This window comes from Anopheles marshallii, chromosome 3 (genome assembly GCF_943734725.1).
Source record: "Anopheles marshallii chromosome 3, idAnoMarsDA_429_01, whole genome shotgun sequence".
NCBI classification, from domain to species: Eukaryota; Metazoa; Arthropoda; class Insecta; order Diptera; family Culicidae; genus Anopheles; species Anopheles marshallii.
Window position 1 is genome coordinate 56738645 of NC_071327.1, and position 20236 is coordinate 56758880.

The 20236-nt window shown below is 45.2% G+C and overlaps 4 protein-coding genes across 6 annotated transcripts; 3 read left to right on the forward strand and 1 right to left on the reverse strand.

Annotated features, from left to right (window-relative positions):
- Window positions 1–1314: 1314 nt before the first annotated feature.
- On the forward strand, window positions 1315–2181 carry LOC128714297 (protein sarah). Its single transcript, XM_053809173.1, has one exon. The coding sequence runs from the start codon at window positions 1315–1317 to the stop codon at window positions 2179–2181; it is 867 nt and encodes a 288-aa protein (XP_053665148.1).
- A 2788-nt stretch (window positions 2182–4969) lies between these two features.
- Window positions 4970–14892, forward strand: LOC128711144 (spectrin alpha chain). 3 transcript variants are annotated; one of them, XM_053806007.1, is made up of 7 exons: window positions 4970–8956; window positions 9710–9751; window positions 10713–12636; window positions 12710–13313; window positions 13643–13672; window positions 14067–14676; window positions 14764–14892. In XM_053806007.1, exons 1-7 carry the CDS (start codon window positions 4970–4972, stop codon window positions 14890–14892), a joined length of 7326 nt encoding a protein of 2441 aa, XP_053661982.1. The 3 variants fall into 3 exon arrangements, with proteins under 3 accessions (XP_053661982.1, XP_053661983.1, XP_053661984.1); XM_053806008.1 differs by lacking the exon at window positions 9710–9751; XM_053806009.1 differs by lacking the exons at window positions 9710–9751; window positions 13643–13672.
- A 1120-nt stretch (window positions 14893–16012) lies between these two features.
- Window positions 16013–17489, reverse strand: LOC128714237 (vacuolar fusion protein CCZ1 homolog). The gene is made up of 3 exons (XM_053809112.1): window positions 17406–17489; window positions 17243–17340; window positions 16013–17177 (listed from the first exon to the last, which is right to left on the reverse strand). The coding sequence occupies exons 1-3, from the start codon at window positions 17487–17489 to the stop codon at window positions 16013–16015; spliced, it is 1347 nt and encodes a 448-aa protein (XP_053665087.1).
- Window positions 17490–17950: 461 nt separating this feature from the next.
- On the forward strand, window positions 17951–18883 carry LOC128712195 (signal recognition particle receptor subunit beta). The gene is made up of 4 exons (XM_053807091.1): window positions 17951–18056; window positions 18115–18424; window positions 18489–18614; window positions 18691–18883. Exons 1-4 carry the CDS (start codon window positions 17951–17953, stop codon window positions 18881–18883), a joined length of 735 nt encoding a protein of 244 aa, XP_053663066.1.
- Window positions 18884–20236: the final 1353 nt, after the last annotated feature.

Genomic DNA, 20236 nt, shown 5'->3' on the forward strand with positions numbered 1-20236 from the left:
AGTGTTGTCTGTCGTATATGTTTCACAGCATTGGGATTGTGTTGTTGATTTTGCGCTGCATTAGTTACTCACCTTAGCTACGTATTCGTTTTGTACCATCCGTTTAACGTTGCAGAATGATCATTCAATTTGAAAATAAAGGAAACCAAACATGTTGACACCATAATCATGCATTTTTTTTGTACCGCTAGATGGTTTTGGTACGATGATTATTTTTTTTAGTTCAATGCAAATTCCATCCCACCAATGTTTTTGAAAGTCACCTTTCGTTGTTTGCGCTCATGTACGTATAATGGCTCACATTGTAGTTATGTCGGAATGGAACATTTGGCAGCGTGTCCACCCTAACGTAGTCACAAAAGCTACCAGTTATTATGCAGCCAATTTTATGCACGATTTATGGTTGTTTTCGACGTTGTTTTTTGTGTAACTCTCTCTTTACTCTCGTACACCTGCATTCCATATGTGTATTTGTAGTGTTAGTAAGGAGGTTGAGACCGTGATCGATTGTGGTGCGATGTTGGTTTCCATTTTTCCCATGCAAGAAATGGAATGGAATGGGCCTTCGATCGAACATCATTTTGTTTACCTATCTTTTGTTAACTATATAAATGTATTTATGCGAATGAGAAGCAGCAAAATTTTAGTTTATGTTGTTACCTTTAAAATCTGACGTTGCTCCTTTATCTCTCTCTTTCTCTGTGTTTCTCTCTTTTTTCTCTCTTTCTCTACCGCTGTCACTATCTCTCATTCTTTCTCTCTCGCTCTCTCTCTCTGTCTGCCACTTCCTGGTTGGTAAAAATTGTCAAAAATGGGCCAACTTTTATGTTCTTCTTTCGTACGGGTGTGTGCGATCCCGACGGATCCGTAACACCAAACCGTCGTGTCAAACGATAAAATCGATTTACAAAAAACTCCATTTGGATTCTCTTTCCTTTAATGACTGGTGCAAATGAAATGCGAATGCAGAATCAAGTGCTGCGCTGGATTTTGTGGAACCGGTGACGAAAGAAGAACAGAAGTGAAGCGGGGGGCGAGGGGAGCGAAGAGTGAACGACACGTTCCAATTCTCCGCACCTATTACACACACCCACACCCACAAACATACCTCCTGGCTATCTAAGTACACTCCCGTCCCAGAGAGGGGAAGTGTATGTTCATTAGGTAGGTTGGACAACCCGGCCCATTACCCGCAACATTCGCGCCTATCGTCTCAGCTGCAACGATACTGCACCTGCACGACACAAAGCAAAGCCCTATAGCCGACAAGGGAAACAGAAGGGAGCGCGCGCGAACCAGGGAAGGTGCGGGAGGATGGCACAGGCCACGGCAACTACTACCACCGGTACCCGGCAGCAGTCTGACGCGGGAGACGAGCTGGTGCCAACAACGCCCACGGACGATGAGAATCTGTTCATCAATCCGTCCGACGGTCTGCCGAACGAGCATCCGGCCTTGCCGAGCGCATATGATTCCGACAGCGAGTCAAACCCTGTGGCAGACGATGATCTGTTGGACGATCTACCAACGTCGATCATCGTAACCAACATCCACTCGGAGGTGTTCGCCGACGATGCGCTCAAGGCTAGTCTGGAGGAACTGTTTCGCACGTTTTCCGAAAACACCACCTTCCAGTGGCTGAAGAGCTTTCGCCGGTTGCGCGTCAACTACGACAGTGCGCTGGCAGCGGCAAATGCGCGTATTCGGTTGCATCAGTACCCGTTTGGAAAGTCCGTCATAAATTGCTATCTGGCTCAACCAGTGACGCCGGTGTCGAACACCAACCTTAAACCGCCCGCACCTGTCAAGCAGTTCCTTATATCGCCACCGGCATCACCACCGGCTGGCTGGGAACCGGCTGAGGAGGGCGAACCGCTCGTTAACCATGACCTGTTGGCAGCGTTGGCCAGCTTAACGCCGGGCGAAAGTCATGAAATTCACGCTCAATCCGAACACCATCCGGGCATCATTTTACACACTGCAGCAGAGCAGCTGGAAGCGGCGGCAGCGGCCGCGGCGGAAGGGGCAGATGACGATGAGCCGGGTGCGAAATCTTCTAGCATGGGCAGCAGTTTCGAGGACGATGATCCGGACAAGGAAAATTCCCCGGTCGTTGGAACGAACGCGCGCAAAACTCGTATCATGCAAACACGCTGCCCAGAGCGCAAAAGTTCCACCTAGATTGGTTGTTCAACCCGGTCGTCAATGGATCAAAGGGAAAGGTCAAAGTTTCAAAATGGATCTGAAACCGAATGAAACAGTTTTTTGCAATTGCGAACCTAAGGGATCCTCCTTTGCGACAAGTGGATCAGAAGATATTGTTGGGCTTTATTGTAGCAAATGGAAGAAGGTCATGTAAAAATGTACTATCCCACAATTGTTCATTCTTGAGCTCGTTCTCCGTTCCTGAAGCATATTCGCATACGTGTCGTGATCTTGCGATTTAGGAGTCTCCATTGTCTGTAAGCGGACATCGTAATATGGAACGACAGGCAAGCTAAATATAACTAGTTTTGTAATTAAATCCAACAGTGATCGTACGATACGCACCTTTCTTTCTAATGTTGATGATAGGTTATCGGTTTCGGTTTATGTTTTATGTTGATAAGGTTGCGTGTTAGATATATCGGTCAAGTAAGCGTATAACTTCTTCGTGTTAGGTACATTAGACAGCGTCAGTATCAATCAGAGTTCATTTGATTGTTTTGCTCTTATATTGGTTTACTTTTCTTAATGGCTGTAGAAATGGTTATATTTAAAAAAACAAACCTCATTATGTATATTATTTTCTTCTTTCTTTCCACATTTTCGAGTTTGATTATCTTGAAAATAAATCAATTTGTATTTTATTGGTTTCTTAAACATTCAAACTTGTGTTAGTACGTTAAGTTATGGCTTAACTCTTGTGCATGTTTTGGGAATAGAAATTTTCGTGAACCTATAAAATAGTTCGTTAATTTAAGTGTCTGTCGTTGGCTTATGTTAATGACCCACTGCTGAAGATGTGCTCCTTGTTATTTACAAACGAAATCAAAAATTTGAAGCATATCGAAGTGTTTTAAGACGAAAGTTGGAATCCTAACAAAAGTGCGTACAGTTGGCACAAGCCACTATATCTATTCAAGACTTTTAATTTTGCATATAAAAAGCGATGTGCGGGAACCAAAGTTTCAAAACATTAACAAGCGTTGTTACATAACAAGTCCATGGGTGTGTTGCTGGAAGACATTTTTGTTCCATTACCTAAAACAGAGTTGATACCAAATTGGTGGAGGAGAAAGATACCATAAATATAAATCTTCTATACCAAAATTCATTATCCGTACGACGGGTTTGTTCCTCCACGCCCTTTTCCACGGTGTTGTGCTTCTAGCAACGCGACTCGCTAAATCGACTGTTTTGAAAGTCGTCATGTGAGCTGGGTCCGGTGTTTATGTGCTTATGTGTAAAGTGTATTCAAGGAAGAATAATGATGTTGTTGCTATCGGATGTGTTACTTTTCCCATTTCCCATCTACTTAGAGATGAAAACTACATGTACATTTATGCGCTCTCGGACACAACACTCAGTGTTTGTGTCCGCCAGACGTGTTTTATAGCTGTTATATCTATTCGATGATGACGAGCCAACGGGTTCGTGTGTTGTTGTGCTCATCTAGAACCTTTGTCTTGTGTAATGGTGGTTCGGTTTTGGAGCGTTTTTTTCTATATATTTTTCTATTACTACGCGACACGATGTACCGCACAGAAAGCACATTACCACACTGGCCATCAACAAAACAACACCTGGTCAACCTTTTGATCCCCCAACAGTGTGTGTACAATAGACATAACGATACCCGACAAGTAGAACCTTTTTAAAGGGGATCTTTTGGTAAAGACAGGGCACTATATTGTCACAGTACTTCCAATATTTATCGTAACGAGATATTAAGCGTTGAACTGATCACACGGATACCGGTATAAGGGACGAACAAAACCGATGCATAACATAATGCAAAGTAAAACAATATTTTAGTTAGTGCTACGGACGTAACGTGAACGCTAACTAACTAGTGTGTTATACAATGAATACAAATGGCTTTAGCGGTAGAAAATTTATTGACACACGATTTGATTTCAAGCAACAAACCATACAATTCATTATAAAGGTCATTGGAATTGATTGGAAAGCGTGAGATGTTTGGTAAAATAAGCCCGTTTTTATTCATTCAATAGATGAGATGTAATGGGAATGAGTAATAAAGCAAAGGTTAGTACCGAGTGACGAACATGGGAGATATTCAGATGAGAAAAGGATCTCGTTAATTTTATCGTCAAGGCAAACTAGTAGTGTAATAATAGTGAAAATATAGACGAAACGAAAGGAGTGAGAGAACGTATGTTTGAAGATAAATGACTAGTGTAGAGGAAAACAGATTTAGCAAAACAATATCAAATGAGTTGGATGAGATGGATCAATTATTATTATTGATGAAGGGTGAAGCAGTTTGAAGGATATTATATACATAACTGTCAAATAAAGTTTGATATAGATTTAAATGGTTTGATGTTATTTTGTTATTGGTGTTACTGATCGTCACTAACGAAAAGAAAACTGCACAACACACATAACACTACATGGCGGCGACAAAAAAGACGGACTGGGTTTATATTATCGTTTGTTATGTTGAGTTTCGATGAAATTTATTTTTTATGTGTCTCCTCGCATTTCGGCATTTATATATATTTACAGGTTTTCATATCCAACCGGAAGGAATTATACACTAAAAGGAAATACCGTAGCGACAAAAAAATAATATAAGCAAAACAATTATCTTCATCTATCACCAAGAAATACAAAAAGAGGTAAATTAGAACGAAAGAAAACAGCCTCTTAAGATCGTTAGTAAAGTCACCATTTTCTTTTCTTTTATTGCAGGCTTAAAGGAAGAAATTATCAACATTACATTAAACAGAAGCCAGTAAAAATGGAGCAGTTTACCCCGAAGGAAGTACGCATTCTGGAGAGTGCCGAAGACATCCAGGAACGACGTGATCAGGTGTTGAATCGGTACAGCGAGTTTAAGCTCGAGACACGCCAGAAGCGCGAAAAGTTGGAAGATTCGCGTCGCTTCCAATACTTCAAGCGCGATTCCGATGAATTGGAAAGTTGGATTAACGAGAAGCTGCAGGCGGCTAGTGAGGAGAGCTACCGCGACCCTACTAACCTGCAGGCGAAAATCCAAAAGCATCAGGCGTTCGAGGCAGAAGTGTCGGCGCATAGCAATGCGATCGTTGTGTTGGACAACACGGGCCAGGAGATGATCAACCAGGGCCATTTCGCGTCGGAAACCATTCAGCGCCGGCTGGAAGAGCTGCAGCGCTTGTGGGAGCTGTTGCTGTCACGCCTGGCCGAAAAGGGTATGAAGCTACAGCAGGCACTAGTGCTGGTGCAGTTCCTTCGCCATTGCGAGGAGGTCATGTTTTGGATCAAGGATAAGGAAGCGTTCGTGACGGCGGATGAGTTTGGGCAGGATCTGGAGCATGTCGAAGTGCTGCAGCGCAAGTTTGACGAGTTCCAGAAAGACATGGCCTCGCAGGAATATCGTGTCACGGAGGTTAACGAGCTGGCCGACAAGCTGCTGTTCGGTGGTCATCCGGAACGGGAAACGATCACGCGCAAGAAGGAGGAACTGAACGAGGCCTGGCAGCGCTTGAAGCAGCTGGCCATATTGCGCCAGGAGAAGCTGTTCGGGGCACACGAAATCCAGCGTTTCAACCGCGATGCGGATGAGACGGTTGCGTGGATCGCTGAAAAGGATGTCGTGCTGTCGTCCGACGATTACGGGCGCGATCTGGCCAGCGTACAAGCGCTGCAGCGCAAACACGAAGGTGTGGAGCGTGATCTGGCGGCGCTCGAAGACAAGGTGGCCGCTCTCGGTACCGAAGCTGGGCGCCTGTGCAGCATTCATGCCGATCACAGCGAACAGATTCGTGAGAAGCAGGCAGAGATCGCTGCGTACTGGCAGTCGCTGACAGCGAAGGCCAAGGAGCGCAAGCAGAAACTCGACGAGTCCTACTTCTTGCACCGTTTCCTGGCCGATTTCCGCGATCTGGTATCGTGGATCAATGGCATGAAGGCGATCATCTCCGCGGACGAACTGGCAAAGGATGTTGCCGGTGCGGAGGCGCTTCTGGAACGCCACCAAGAACATAAGGGCGAGATCGATGCACGCGTGGACAGCTTTAAGCTGACCACGGAAGCTGGCCGGCAGCTGCTCGAGCGCGAGCATTATGCCGCGGCCGAGGTGCAGGAGAAGCTAGCTGCTCTCGAGAACGATAAGAGCTCGCTTTTGGTTTTGTGGGAGGACCGCCGCATCCTGTATGAGCAGTGCATGGATCTGCAGCTGTTCTACCGCGACACCGAGCAGGCTGACACGTGGATGGCGAAGCAGGAAGCTTTCCTTGCTAACGAGGATCTGGGCGATACACTCGATTCCGTCGAGGCGCTGATCAAGAAGCATGAAGACTTCGAGAAGAGTTTGGCAGCCCAGGAGGAAAAGATTAAGGCGCTGGACGTGTTCGCAACGAAGCTGATCGACGGTCAGCATTATGCTGCGGATGATGTTGCCCAGCGTCGTGCAATGTTGCTGGCTCGCCGTTCCGCTCTACAAGAGAAATCTTCAGTACGCCAACACCTTCTGGAGGATTCGAACGCTCTGCAACAGTTTGAGCGCGACTGTGACGAAACCAAGGGTTGGATTAGCGAGAAGCTAAAGTTCGCTACTGATGACAGTTACCTCGATCCAACCAATCTGAATGGCAAGGTACAAAAGCACACGAACTTCGAGCACGAGCTGACGGTGAACAAGAGCCGCATTGAGGACATCACGGCAACGGGTACGAAGTTGGCCGAGAACGAACATTATGCGGCGGACAAGGTGAATGCTCGCATGCAAGAAATCGTAACGTTGTGGGAATCGCTTGTGCGGGCTTCGGACAAGAAGGGCTGCAAACTGCAGGAAGCTTCTCAACAGCAGCAGTTTAACCGCACTGTCGAGGACATTGAGCTGTGGCTGAGCGAAGTGGAGGGTCAGCTGCTGTCGGAGGACTACGGCAAGGATTTAACTAGCGTGCAAAACTTGCAGAAGAAGCAGGCTCTCCTGGAAGCTGATGTAATGGCACACCAGGATCGTATTGAGGGCATTAAGGTGGCTGCTAACAAGTTCGTCGAGAGTGGTCACTTCGATGCGGATAATATTCGCGCTAAAGAAGCGGCACTATCGAAGCGTTACGCTGCCTTGGCTGAGCCAATGGCGATCCGTAAGCAACGTTTGCTCGACTCACTGCAGGTCCAGCAGTTGTTCCGCGATTTGGAAGACGAGGCGGCGTGGATTCGCGAAAAGGAACCGGTAGCCGCATCAACAAATCGAGGCCGCGATCTGATTGGTGTGCAGAATTTGATCAAAAAGCATCAAGCCGTTCTTGCGGAAATTAACAATCACGAGAGCCGATGCGCTGGTGTTATTTCCAATGGGGAGCAGATGCTTACTGAGCAACCGACAGCGAGCGAAGAAATCAAATTGCGCCTGGATGCCCTCAAGGACCAGTGGAATTCGTTGAAGGAGAAATCCAACCAGCGTAAGCAAGATTTGGAGGATTCGTTACAGGCACATCAATATTTTGCCGACGCGAACGAAGCAGAATCGTGGATGCGCGAGAAGGAACCGATTGTTTCGAACCAAGACTACGGAAAGGATGAAGACTCTTCAGAGGCACTGCTAAAGAAGCATGAAGCTCTGGTGTCGGATCTCGAAGCATTCGGTAACACAATTCAAGCACTGCAGGAGCAAGCGAAGAACTGTCGCCAGCAGGAGACACCGGTCGTGGACATCACCGGTAAGGAGTGCGTGATGGCCCTTTACGACTACACGGAAAAGTCGCCGCGCGAAGTGTCGATGAAGAAGAATGATGTGCTAACGCTGCTCAACTCCAACAACAAGGACTGGTGGAAGGTTGAAGTGAACGATCGTCAGGGTTTCGTGCCAGCGGCGTACATCAAGAAGATTGATCCTGGGCTAAGTGCCAGCCAGCAGAATCTGATTGATGGTCACTCGATCGCGAAGCGCCAGATGCAGATCAACAGTCAGTACGATAATTTGCTTGCATTGGCTCGTGAACGTCAAAACAAGCTGAACGAGACGGTAAAGGCGTACGTGCTTGTTCGTGAAGCAGCCGATCTGGCGACATGGATCAAGGACAAGGAGAGCCATGCCCAGATCAAGGATGTCGGCGAAGATTTGGAAGAGGTAGAGGTACTGCAGAAGAAGTTTGACGATTTCAACGACGATTTGAAGGCAAACGAGGTACGACTGGCGAAGTTGAACGAAATCGCCATCCAGCTGACATCGCTGGGACAGACCGAGGCCGCACTGAAGATCAAGACTCAAATCCAGACGCTTAACGAGGAGTGGGCTACGTTGCAAACAATCACGCAGGAACGTGCGAGCCAGCTCGGATCAGCCCACGAGGTGCAGCGTTTCCATCGCGATGTCGACGAAACTAAGGATTGGATTGCAGAGAAAGAGAACGCCCTGAACAACGATGAGCTGGGCAAGGATCTGCGCGGTGTACAAACGCTGCAGCGCAAACACGAAGGTTTGGAACGCGATTTGGCTGCACTGCAGGACAAGATCCGCCAACTGGACGAGACGGCGAATCGATTGATGCAATCGCATCCGGACACGGCCGAGCAGACGTATGCCAAGCAGAAGGAGATCAACGAGGAATGGCAGCAAGTCGTGACGAAGGCACAGCAGCGCAAGGAGAAGCTGCTCGATTCGTACGATCTGCAGCGGTTCTTGAGCGACTACCGTGACCTATCCGCTTGGATAAGCTCGATGATGGGATTGGTGACGTCGGAAGAACTGGCTAACGATGTTACCGGAGCGGAAGCGTTGATCGAGCGTCATCAGGTAAGGAAAAAATGTTTGAAGTTCGTAATTGTTAAAACTACATTTCAGAATAATTGTTCTTTGGGGAGGGATCGATGTTGTTTTAGGCGAGTTTTCCCTTTTTCCCAGCCCCAATTTTATTGTTGTATACGGTTGGTTCATCACTTTGTGTAAGCGTGTTTATTCCATTTGTCCTATGTCCCTTTCTAGTGAATGAATGTTATTAGCGTTAGTGTGTTTTTATAGAATGTATGTACACCTGTGTTACGTCAAAATTGAGATTATTTTGTTCCAGTATTCATCATCGCACTGGAACCGATAAGAAATTCGAAGTCATGTTATTAAACACGCAAAGCATTCATTTTGCACGAACTTTTCTGCAGTTATATTTGTTTATCACCATCGAAAAATGGTCGTCGCTGTAAGAAAACAGTATTGACGTTTTTTAAAGATGTCTTTACACTTCCAGGCAAGGACCTGACTACAGAAATATGTACCAATTGGCTACTTAACACTGAATTATTTTAAAGTTTTTTTCACATGATCGGAAGATTTTTTCGAGCATTTTGTCATCCTTTGATCGGAAAAAGACTAGCATCTGGCAAAAGATAGAAATCGACATTGACTTAATATTTTGGAGACGAAGTGTTTTTTACAAATTAAACAATGAATTTTAGGTTTTACCATACGGCCAAAATCTGATGTTCGTTGTTGCAATCAAACCCATACTAAAATGTGATTCTTTTCCAAATCTGCCATTTTTATTTTTCATAGAACCATCGTGCCGAAATTGATTTTCGTTGCGGTCTCCCGCAGGTACAGCCGACTAATTGCCACAACACACTACCCAAAGCCACGCCATGTTTTGTGTTTTCAATAATTGTTTCTAAGCCTTATCTAATTAGTGCTTTACATATCATGCATCTAATTTCCGTTTCACCACAATATGATTCATGTCCACTCTACTATGCTTTTAACAATATGTGGGTAAACATATTTTAAATGGCAATAACATAGTTTTTGAGTTAGCTTTATCATCATTGCCGATTGTGTTTCAGATGCTGCATAAAATATTTGGCACCTATATGTGTGTGTGTGTTGTTTTTTTTTATTAACGGATAAGGTTGGAGAGTTTTTAACCATGTTTTTCGTTGCTAAACGATAATTTTGCGATCAGTTTCTTCTTGATTGTCTGCTCTATTTTTGTGTCCTTTTTTCTATAACATTCGCTACATGCTGCAGTACCGTTTTAATAAAATTTTGCCGGCCTTTCTAGCCTTTATAATCCCAACAACAAATCATTCACATTCATTCTGGATATAGTTAATTACGTTACAAAATGGGCCATACATACAAAGTAATGTAACATTCTCGCGTTCATATTGTTATTAACGTTTTTCGAATTTCGTATGACTATTTGTTACTTATGGTAAATTTAAGAAACATTCGCTATCCGTTAGCGTCCTCTAACATCTAGTGACTAGTTTTAATTATTTATAGACCTTCACAAGACTACACCTCACACCGGTAATTAATATATTGTTCGCTCATGCTTTTCGTTTCATTCGTGAGGTGATCAACAGAATAATAGGTGTATTATTATCGATATTAATTTACGCTCACCGGTTTTCATAATTTTGCTGTCATTTTTGCTCACAAATTGCGGGGGTGGAAGCTCACTTAACCGCACAACTCAACAAAAAGCAATACTAAATGTTTTCATGTTTTGCACGATCGCGCCTTCGATCGCACATTCCATGCTCCTTTACATCCGTAGGAACACCGCACGGAAGTCGATGCACGCGCCGGTACTTTCTCGGCTTTCGAACAGTTCGGCAACGAACTGCTGCAAGCGAACCATTATGCGGCTCCCGAAATTCAGGAAAAGATTGAGAATCTAGCCAAGGCCCGGGAAGAGTTGGAGCGTGCCTGGACTGCACGTCGTCTGCAGCTTGACCAGAACCTGGACCTACAGCTGTATCTGCGCGATTGCGAGCAGGCTGAAAACTGGATGAGCGCTCGTGAGGCGTTCCTGAATGCAGAAGAGGTGGACTCAAAGGGAGACAATGTTGAGGCGTTGATCAAAAAGCACGAAGATTTCGATAAGGCGATCAACGGTCATGAGGAGAAGATTGGTGCGCTGCAGGTGCTGGCCGATCAGCTGATCGCGCAGGAGCATTATGCGGGAAGGTTGATCGATGCCAAGCGGCAGGAGGTGCTGGATCGCTGGCGTCACCTGAAGGAGGACCTGATCGAGAAGCGTTCGCGTTTGGGCGATGAGCAAACGCTGCAGCAGTTCTCGCGTGATGCAGATGAGATCGAAAACTGGATCGCAGAGAAGCTTCAACTGGCTACGGAGGAGAGCTATAAGGATCCGGCCAACATTCAATCGAAGCACCAGAAGCATCAGGCATTCGAAGCGGAGTTGGCAGCAAACGCCGATCGTATTTCGAGCGTGCTGGCGATGGGTAGTAACTTGATCGATCGTAATCAGTGCAGCGGATCGGAAGAGGCCGTGCAGAAGCGTCTGACGCAGATCGCTGATCAGTGGGAGTACCTCACGCAGAAAACCACCGAGAAGTCTCTTAAGTTGAAGGAAGCAAACAAGCAGCGTACGTATATCGCTGCGGTGAAAGATTTGGACTTCTGGTTGGGTGAGGTGGAAAGCCTGTTGACTTCAGAAGACGCAGGTAAGGATCTGGCTTCGGTGCAGAACCTGATGAAAAAGCATCAGCTGGTGGAGGCGGACATTCACGCGCATGAGGATCGCATTAAGGATATGAACAGCCAAGCGGACTCGTTGGTGGAGAGCGGACAGTTTGATAGCGCTGGCATTCAGGAGAAACGTCAATCGATTAACGAACGTTACGAGCGCATCCGCAATCTTGCTGCCCATCGACAGGCTCGTTTGAACGAGGCGAATACTCTGCATCAATTCTTCCGTGATATCGCGGACGAGGAGAGTTGGATCAAGGAGAAGAAGCTGCTGGTCGGATCGGATGATTACGGACGCGATTTGACCGGAGTTCAAAATCTGAAGAAGAAGCACAAGCGCCTTGAAGCTGAGCTTGCATCACATGAGCCTGCCATCCAGGCGGTTCAAGAGGCGGGTGAAAAGTTGATGGACGTGTCGAATTTGGGAGTACCGGAGATCGAACAGCGCTTGAAGGCTCTGAACCAAGCGTGGACCGAGCTGAAGGGATTGGCGGCTACTCGCGGCCAGAAGCTGGACGAATCGCTCATCTATCAGCAGTTCCTGGCGAAGGTCGAGGAAGAGGAGGCTTGGATTACGGAGAAGCAGCAGTTGCTGTCGGTCGAAGACTATGGTGACTCAATGGCGGCCGTACAGGGTCTAATGAAGAAGCACGATGCATTTGAGACCGACTTTGCGGCACATCGTGACCGTTGCTCGGACATCCGCGACCATGGTCAGACTTTGGTAACGAACAATAATCATCATGGTGACAGCATTTCGCAGCGCTGCGTACAACTTGACAAGAAGCTGGAGAATCTGCAGGCATTGGCCACTCGCCGTAAGACGGCTCTGATGGATAACTTTGCCTATCTGCAGTTCATGTGGAAGGCGGACGTGGTTGAAAGTTGGATCGCTGATAAGGAGAATCACGTCAAGTCGGAAGAATTTGGACGCGATTTGTCTACTGTTCAAACGTTGCTTACTAAGCAAGAGACATTCGATGCAGGTATGGCCCCTTTGAAATTACAAATACTTTTTGTAACCATAATTTCATTATTCAATAAATCATCTTATTCCAGGTCTCTCGGCGTTTGAACATGAGGGCATTCATAACATCACTGCTCTCAAGGATCAGCTTATCAACGCAAACCATGCCCAGTCGGCTGCAATTCTTAAGCGCCACGAGGACGTGCTAACGCGCTGGCAGAAGCTGCGTGCCGATTCGGAAGCTCGCAAGCACCGTCTGCTGAACATGCAGGATCAGTTCCGGCAGATCGAAGATCTGTACCTCACGTTCGCCAAAAAGGCTTCCGCTTTCAACTCGTGGTTCGAGAACGCTGAAGAGGACCTCACGGATCCGGTGCGTTGTAACTCGATTGAGGAGATAAAGGCGCTGCGCGAGGCTCACGCCGCTTTCCAAGCTTCGCTGTCATCAGCACAGGTAGACTTCCAAGCTTTGGCCGCGCTGGACCAAAAGATCAAGAGTTTCAACGTCGGCCCCAACCCGTACACCTGGTTTACGATGGAAGCTCTGGAGGATACATGGCGCAATCTGCAGAAGATCATCGAGGAGCGTGACGCAGAGTTGGCTAAGGAAGTGCATCGTCAGGAGGAGAACGACAAGCTGCGTAAGGAGTTTGCCAAGCACGCGAATCTGTTCCACCAGTGGCTGACGGAAACAAGGTATGGTATTTGTTATGTTGTGATTTCCTCAAATTTAATGTTTCTGTAGCACTATAATCCTCCCCGGTACTGGAGAAAGAAAGTTAACGGTGTATTTTATGTTTTTTTTTGTTCCGTTCAATTGTTTTACTATCCACATCACACGTATGCACCACGTGACCTCGATAATCCACATTAAACACTATATTCACTCTTCCACCATCCACACCAATCGCATCGTTCTGCGACCGGCAACTCATTTTTTACCGAACTTTACCCTCGCCATACACAACATCCAACTACAACCACCTTTACCTACACCTTGTCTTTCTATGCCGTGACAATCAAAGATACAACATTCTTGGATGGGATAAAAATGGGTAACGAACGAGTGTTGTGCTCACTGACTGCTGATCATCGTTCGATGGTTTGCGCGCAGCAACGCATTCTAACGAAGATGAAGAAGCATGGCTCCCTTCTAACATTACTAATGCTAATAAAAGAGCAGTAAAATCAATTTCATTCTTTGGGCAATTCGCACATTAGGCATTTTGGATTTTATTGAAATAATAAAAATAAATAGGTTTTTTTTTTCAAAATTTAAGAATGATTGATACAAAATATCTTTGACATAATGCTTAAAACTTTATAACCCATCGCCAACCACAATTTTAACGTGCATACACGGGCTGCAAGCGTGGTGTGATCTAAATAACACCCACCTGTAGGTTTTACGAATGTTATTAATATTCAACTGTGATTCTTCTACGACAGAACGTCACTTATGGATGGATCGGGATCGCTGGAAGAACAATTCGAAGCGCTCTGCCACAAGGCAAATGAAATTCGTGCTCGTCGTGGGGACCTGAAGAAGATCGAGGAGCTAGGTGCCACGCTGGAAGAACATTTGATCCTGGACAATCGCTACACGGAACATTCAACGGTCGGGTTAGCACAGCAGTGGGATCAACTCGATCAACTCGCCATGCGAATGCAGCACAACCTGAAACAACAGATTCAAGCCCGCAACCAGTCCGGCGTGTCGGAAGACTCGCTCAAGGAATTCTCAATGATGTTCAAGCATTTCGACAAGGACAAGAGCGGCAAGCTGAACCACCAGGAATTCAAATCATGTCTGCGTGCCCTCGGTTACGATCTGCCGATGGTGGAAGAAGGTCAACCGGATCCGGAGTTCGAGGAAATTTTGAACGTGGTAGACCCGAACCGAGATGGTCAAGTTTCCCTGCAGGAATACATCGCCTTCATGATCTCAAAGGAAACAGAGAACGTTCAAAGTTTCGAAGAGATCGAGAATGCTTTCCGCGCAATTACTGCCTCCGATCCGCGACCTCGCCCATACGTCACAAAGGAGGAGCTCTATTCCGTAAGTACAGTGATCGAAAACTGTCTCGGTGTTATATTGAACGCGTAGAATTACATTTAAATTGTTTCCATTTCAAATCTTCCGTAGAACCTCACCAAAGACATGGCGGACTACTGCGTGCAGCGTATGAAACCGTACAATGACCCGAAGACCGGCCACCCAATTACGGGTGCCTTGGATTACGTGGAGTTCACCAGAACGTTATTCCAAAACTAAGCACCCAGTGTCGGCATCGATCAGCATCGGATTGGGCGTTATTAAGCCAGCAAATCGCCTGCGGTGTCCCTGATGTCGCTTTTTTTTTAATAATTTGCTACTAAATATTTTTTAAATGCATTTTGACGATAAACAAAAGAGTTCCCCCGTCGGGAGAATAATATATATTTACTTTTGATTTGGTATATTTATCTAAATTTTGCGACCAATCGTCAAACGCGACGCTTGAGTAAATAGTGATAGTGTTAGGGCATGATCGAACAACCAACCTTCCGCCAATTTCTTTTTTCACTTTCTCAAAAAGCTTTCTACGGCTTACGCGAACGTATGTGTATCACAAAGGCACAGAAAACGAACGAACAAACCTTATAAAACGAATCAAAAACCGTTTCGCTAATTAAAATCCAGTGTGTGGTGAAACAAACGGACGTTGATGACATATTTTTCTGGTCGGTTTTTACTCTAAAACGGACTTTGAACTGTGTGTTTAAATAGCATATGTTTGCAACCACAACAAACTTTAACATTAAACTCCCAAATATTTGAAGGCAAAAATAGTATATTTAACCATAATAACATCTTTCCAGCTATGCTTGTTGGTGAACGTTTATAGTAGTATGAAGAGGTATTTATTTACACCACAGTTGACCACGTTCGGGATAGGGAATGAGCGGAAGGTAATGTGTTTAGACAATTGCCAGAAATGCGCAAAATCAAATGTTCAGCTTTTACAATGCAAACGCATGGCGTTCCTCTCCAAAAGAGGAAACGTAGAACAATGCACACAAACGCAGCTAATATATCGATATATATGTGTATTTCTATTTATCACTGGCATCACTATTCGACGGATAGAATACATCCGATCGCAAAATATTGCTATATCTTCTTCAAATAAATGATTGCAAAAATTATACATTTTCGTTGTTTTTCTGTCAGTTCGAATATGTGACGGAGCTTAGAGAGTACAGTTTTGGGTGAAGGATTGGTTTATTTGATTCTAATATATTTTTCTTGTCTTTGCAACGAATGGAATTAAACAGCTCGGTTTGCATTTGATGCAGTAAAGGGTGGACTAATCGGAAAGGCTGGAATATGAGTATGCAGCTTGAACAGAATACTAGAAAAATATACCCTTCACGTGCTGGTCTAATATTTTCTTCGTCTCCTCGGTCACGTCGATCAGGGTGGAGCTTTTGTTGAGGATGATGAACACATGCCGGGAATTGCAGCTGCGCTTCACTATCCAATAATCGTCATGTGTCTTCACGATCGTCTCATCCATCACGCTCGATCGATTGCTGCGAACGTCATCCAAAAGGTCGACGATCAGGTTCATCACGTCGTTCGGAAGTCCACTGCCGTTGACCGATTGGTATTGCATCTGGCCCAACCGTACCGTGCCACGATGCTGCAGGTTAAGCTCGTTGAAAAATATGAACTTTGGTGTCGTGGCCGAATCTTCCTTACTTCCGGCGCAACCGAAACTATAGCTCGATTCACCACTACTCTGCAGATGCTGACTAATGTCCGAGGAAATGCTCGTTAGTTGCGGATTAACGACCGCGTTCAGTTCCAAATAGAGCGACTGCTCATTCTCTACCGCACTGTCGTCGAGCAGCAGGCACAGGGAAATGTTCTGTACCTTACGGCACACCATTAGTGTGTAGCGTTTGATTTTGCCTTTCTCGGTCACGTAAGCTGGTCGCGTTTGCTTTGATTGTGCCAGATGATCGAACATGGGACTGTGGAAGTATTCGTACAGCGTGTACAGATCGGTCGGACTAATTCCGCTCCATACGACTTGATCGCTGTACAGGAAAATACAATGTTTGATCGGGACAAACGTGGCCTCGATCATGTTGATAAAATTCTGCACTCGGAGAAACAGCAGTTGGTTTAAGGGCAGATACTGCACGCTACCGAACGCATCCACGACGTCACACTTCTTCATCTGCAGGTGCAGTATGTAGCTCTGAAAGAAGGCTTCCAATTTGCCGATCAGATTGGCCTGTGCCTCCAGCTCTTCGTTCGGTTGCAGATTGTCTTGGAACGTGCCATGGAACATGCGAAACATTCGGTAGGATTGACGCAGTACCGATTGATAGATTGTGTCATGTATCGAATCCCCGTGGTACTCGTTGTAGTCACCCGTGTCGCGCGTCTTGCGATCGAACGGAACGTTCAGCGTCATGATCATCCAGTAGCCGGATTCGGGTTGGTAGAAAAATTGGCAAGTCTTCTGCGTATGCATCGTCTGTACGCTGTCATCTTTGGTGAATGTGCTGCGGTTAACGATGAATTATCGTACTATGTACCATTGGCTGAGCAGTTCCCAGTTCATACTCACTTGCTAAATTTGATGATAGCTTCACTTAAACCAACGTCCTTTATTTTGGTATCTATGTCGGTATCATGTGGATGATAAAACAGCACCTTTTTCTCTTCCTAAAACATAACAAGTGGAGGGGGTTATCAACTCAACCGATTGCTAGTATTTATCACAAACTTACCTCGCCCTCCTTGGGCCCGAACGCTGAGTTAAAAATGTAAAAGCTCCTCAGAGAAAGTTCTGCCGTAAGAACAGGATTAGTCATCTTGCTTGGAAAATGAAGAGTTAGAATTCGAGGTGAAAATTTAATCTTTCATCCAATTTTTACGCACTTTTCCAGCACAAATTGCGTTGATTGTTGTACTGTGTTTATTTACTGTTCTCTCTGTTCTGTCTCCGAAACCACCGGTGACAGTTCGCTTGTTTACATTCTGATAACATGTGCAGTCATAATGGGTTCATAAAATAATGAAAGTTTTATTTTGTCTTTGTGTCTAATTTTAAATTACGGATCCAAACCGAATAGGAAGTGAAGAGTAGCGATAATTTAGCCGAAATAAAAAATATGTAATAAATTCATTTTGTGTTTTATTGAACCAATCACAGTTCATCCCCAGGCCACGAATAGATGACGTTAGCGTAAACTGTCATCTTGTCGGAACAAACTGTGGCTTTCTGTTTCTGTTTTTAGCGGAAGCTGCACAGAACAACTTGCACACGGAAAAGATGGAGAAAATCAACCGAAAATCGTCGGCTCGTCCATCGGTTAAGCTGTCAGATCTAGACTATACGCCGGTACTGATCGCGCTAGCAGTAGTCCTCCTAACGTTTGGTAAGAACAAGCACCAAACATACCATCCACCCTCGCTAATTCACTTGAATCGATGCAGTGGTTCTGTTCCTATGGAAGCGCAAGAAGACCGTGCGATCGGCGGTACTGTTCACCGGTCTGTGTGATTCCGGCAAAACGTTCCTGTTTACCCACTTGTGTCTTGGAGGAGGTCGCGAAACGTACACATCGATCAAGGAGAATGTGGGAAGCTTCCAGACAGAAAAGGGCCGCGAACTGAAGGTGGTCGATGTGCCCGGGCATGAACGATTGCGGGGCAAATTCTTCGATGAGTACAAAAACATAGCCAAAGCTATCGTGTACATGATCGATAGTGTTACGGTGCAGAAAGACATCCGGGATGTTGCGGAGTAAGTGTTTGTTGACCGAAGGAAACGTTTCTTTAGTAATGAGCGTTGCACGTTTTTTTTGCAGCTTCCTATACACTATTTTAGCAGACAAGGCCACCACTAAAATTCCAGTTGTAGTACTGTGTAACAAGCAGGATGAAACGTTGGCCAAAAGTGAAACTGCCATCAAAAGCATGCTTGAAAAGGAAATGTATGTCGTACAGGCTTGTTACTCATTGTTGATGTTAGTTGAATATTTTTCACATTGTGCCATTTGCTTATTCCAGCAATATTGTGCGCCAGACTAGACGAAGTCAACTGCAATCGGTCGATAATAGTGCGTCGTCGGATACATTTTTAGGAAAATCGGCCGGTGTGGATTTCGAGTTTGAGCAGCTCGGACAAAGGATACGCTTCGTGCCATGCTCGGCAAAGGACGAACAATTCGAAGGACTAACAACATTCCTGGAAGCGCTGTGAGTGCACAACGCGTGCGCCTTCTTGCGCTATTCATATCGTCCCCGTTTCTCATCATTTAATTTTATGTGTTTCAATCCGTACGAAATAAAGTTGTTTCCATAATAACATCGGTATTAACAAAATGGGTTGTGTGCAATAGCGTCATGGTGATGTATAAGTTATGCCTCTTGTTAAGAAATGTATAATTCAACATGCATACTGGTGAGTCGAATGAGGGAATAATCGGACAAAACATTTACACTAGTTGAAACAGTAATTGGGACAATGTGAGTTGTGCCCCAAGGTAGATGTAAATAAGTTCGTGGCCAAATTGTCTCTGAAAGAGATTAATTTTGTTATTTTTCATTATTCTATAAATATTTCCATTTGTTTTATTTCTTCATGCGTTTACTTTTACAGAAAAAACATTCTGCATATTGTTCTAGCTAAAAATTGGCTGCGTACTTTATCGAACCATGTTATGTGTACGCCTAAAAGTATGTATACCGCATTACACACAATAAATACTCGATGAAAACGTTTGCTTCATAGCACTGTGTTTTCCTTCAGCAAGTTTCCATTTTAAGGTGCAATGTAGAAGGCTATGTAAAAATTGTATCATTTTTGGTTTTGGCTTAGGTAAATAGGACACCACCTCATAGAAGAATACGCGCTTTATGCATTCCACGTGTGCTCATAAGAATGCGCTTTCCGTGAAAAATAAGACGCCTTGATTCGATGAGATTCTACGAAGAGTGCAATCTACGAAAGCCCACCGGAGGGTTCAGTCATTTTAATGTCGACCTCATAAATATCCTCACAAGAGCCATCCATCGTGGTAATACGAGTAGATTAACCCACCAACCAATGGTAGCCCGGTTGTAGTATCATCACGATCGGCCCGGTTGAACGGCAGGGTATAGCAACGAAGCGAAAGTCCATCATCCGAAGCACACGATCCGTTTTTATTGCATCGTTCGCTGCTTACGAATCATCCGGGAAGGCTGGCTCGTTTCCGTAGCGTGATTCGAATGGGAAGATTAAAATTCTTCAATCGTTTTGACCGTCCCGGTCATCTCGCATTCGATAACAGTAAGGACGCGGCGCTTGCTCGTACGGAAAGTGAAAGAGGCAAAAGGACTCAGCGAACGAGCATAAAAAACACGCACACAAAAAGCGAGATCGATGGAAAGCGCCGCCAAGTGTGTTGTCTAAAATTGGGCGCGATACTTTTAATAGGGTTGAGGAAATTTGAATTTCAATAAGTCCCTCGAGACCGGTGCCACCTTTTCTTGGAAGGTTTAGGCGTTCCGTTTTTGCTACATTCTTCCCGAATGTAGCGAGCGTTTGCTTTCGCTCTTTGCAGTTGTGTTT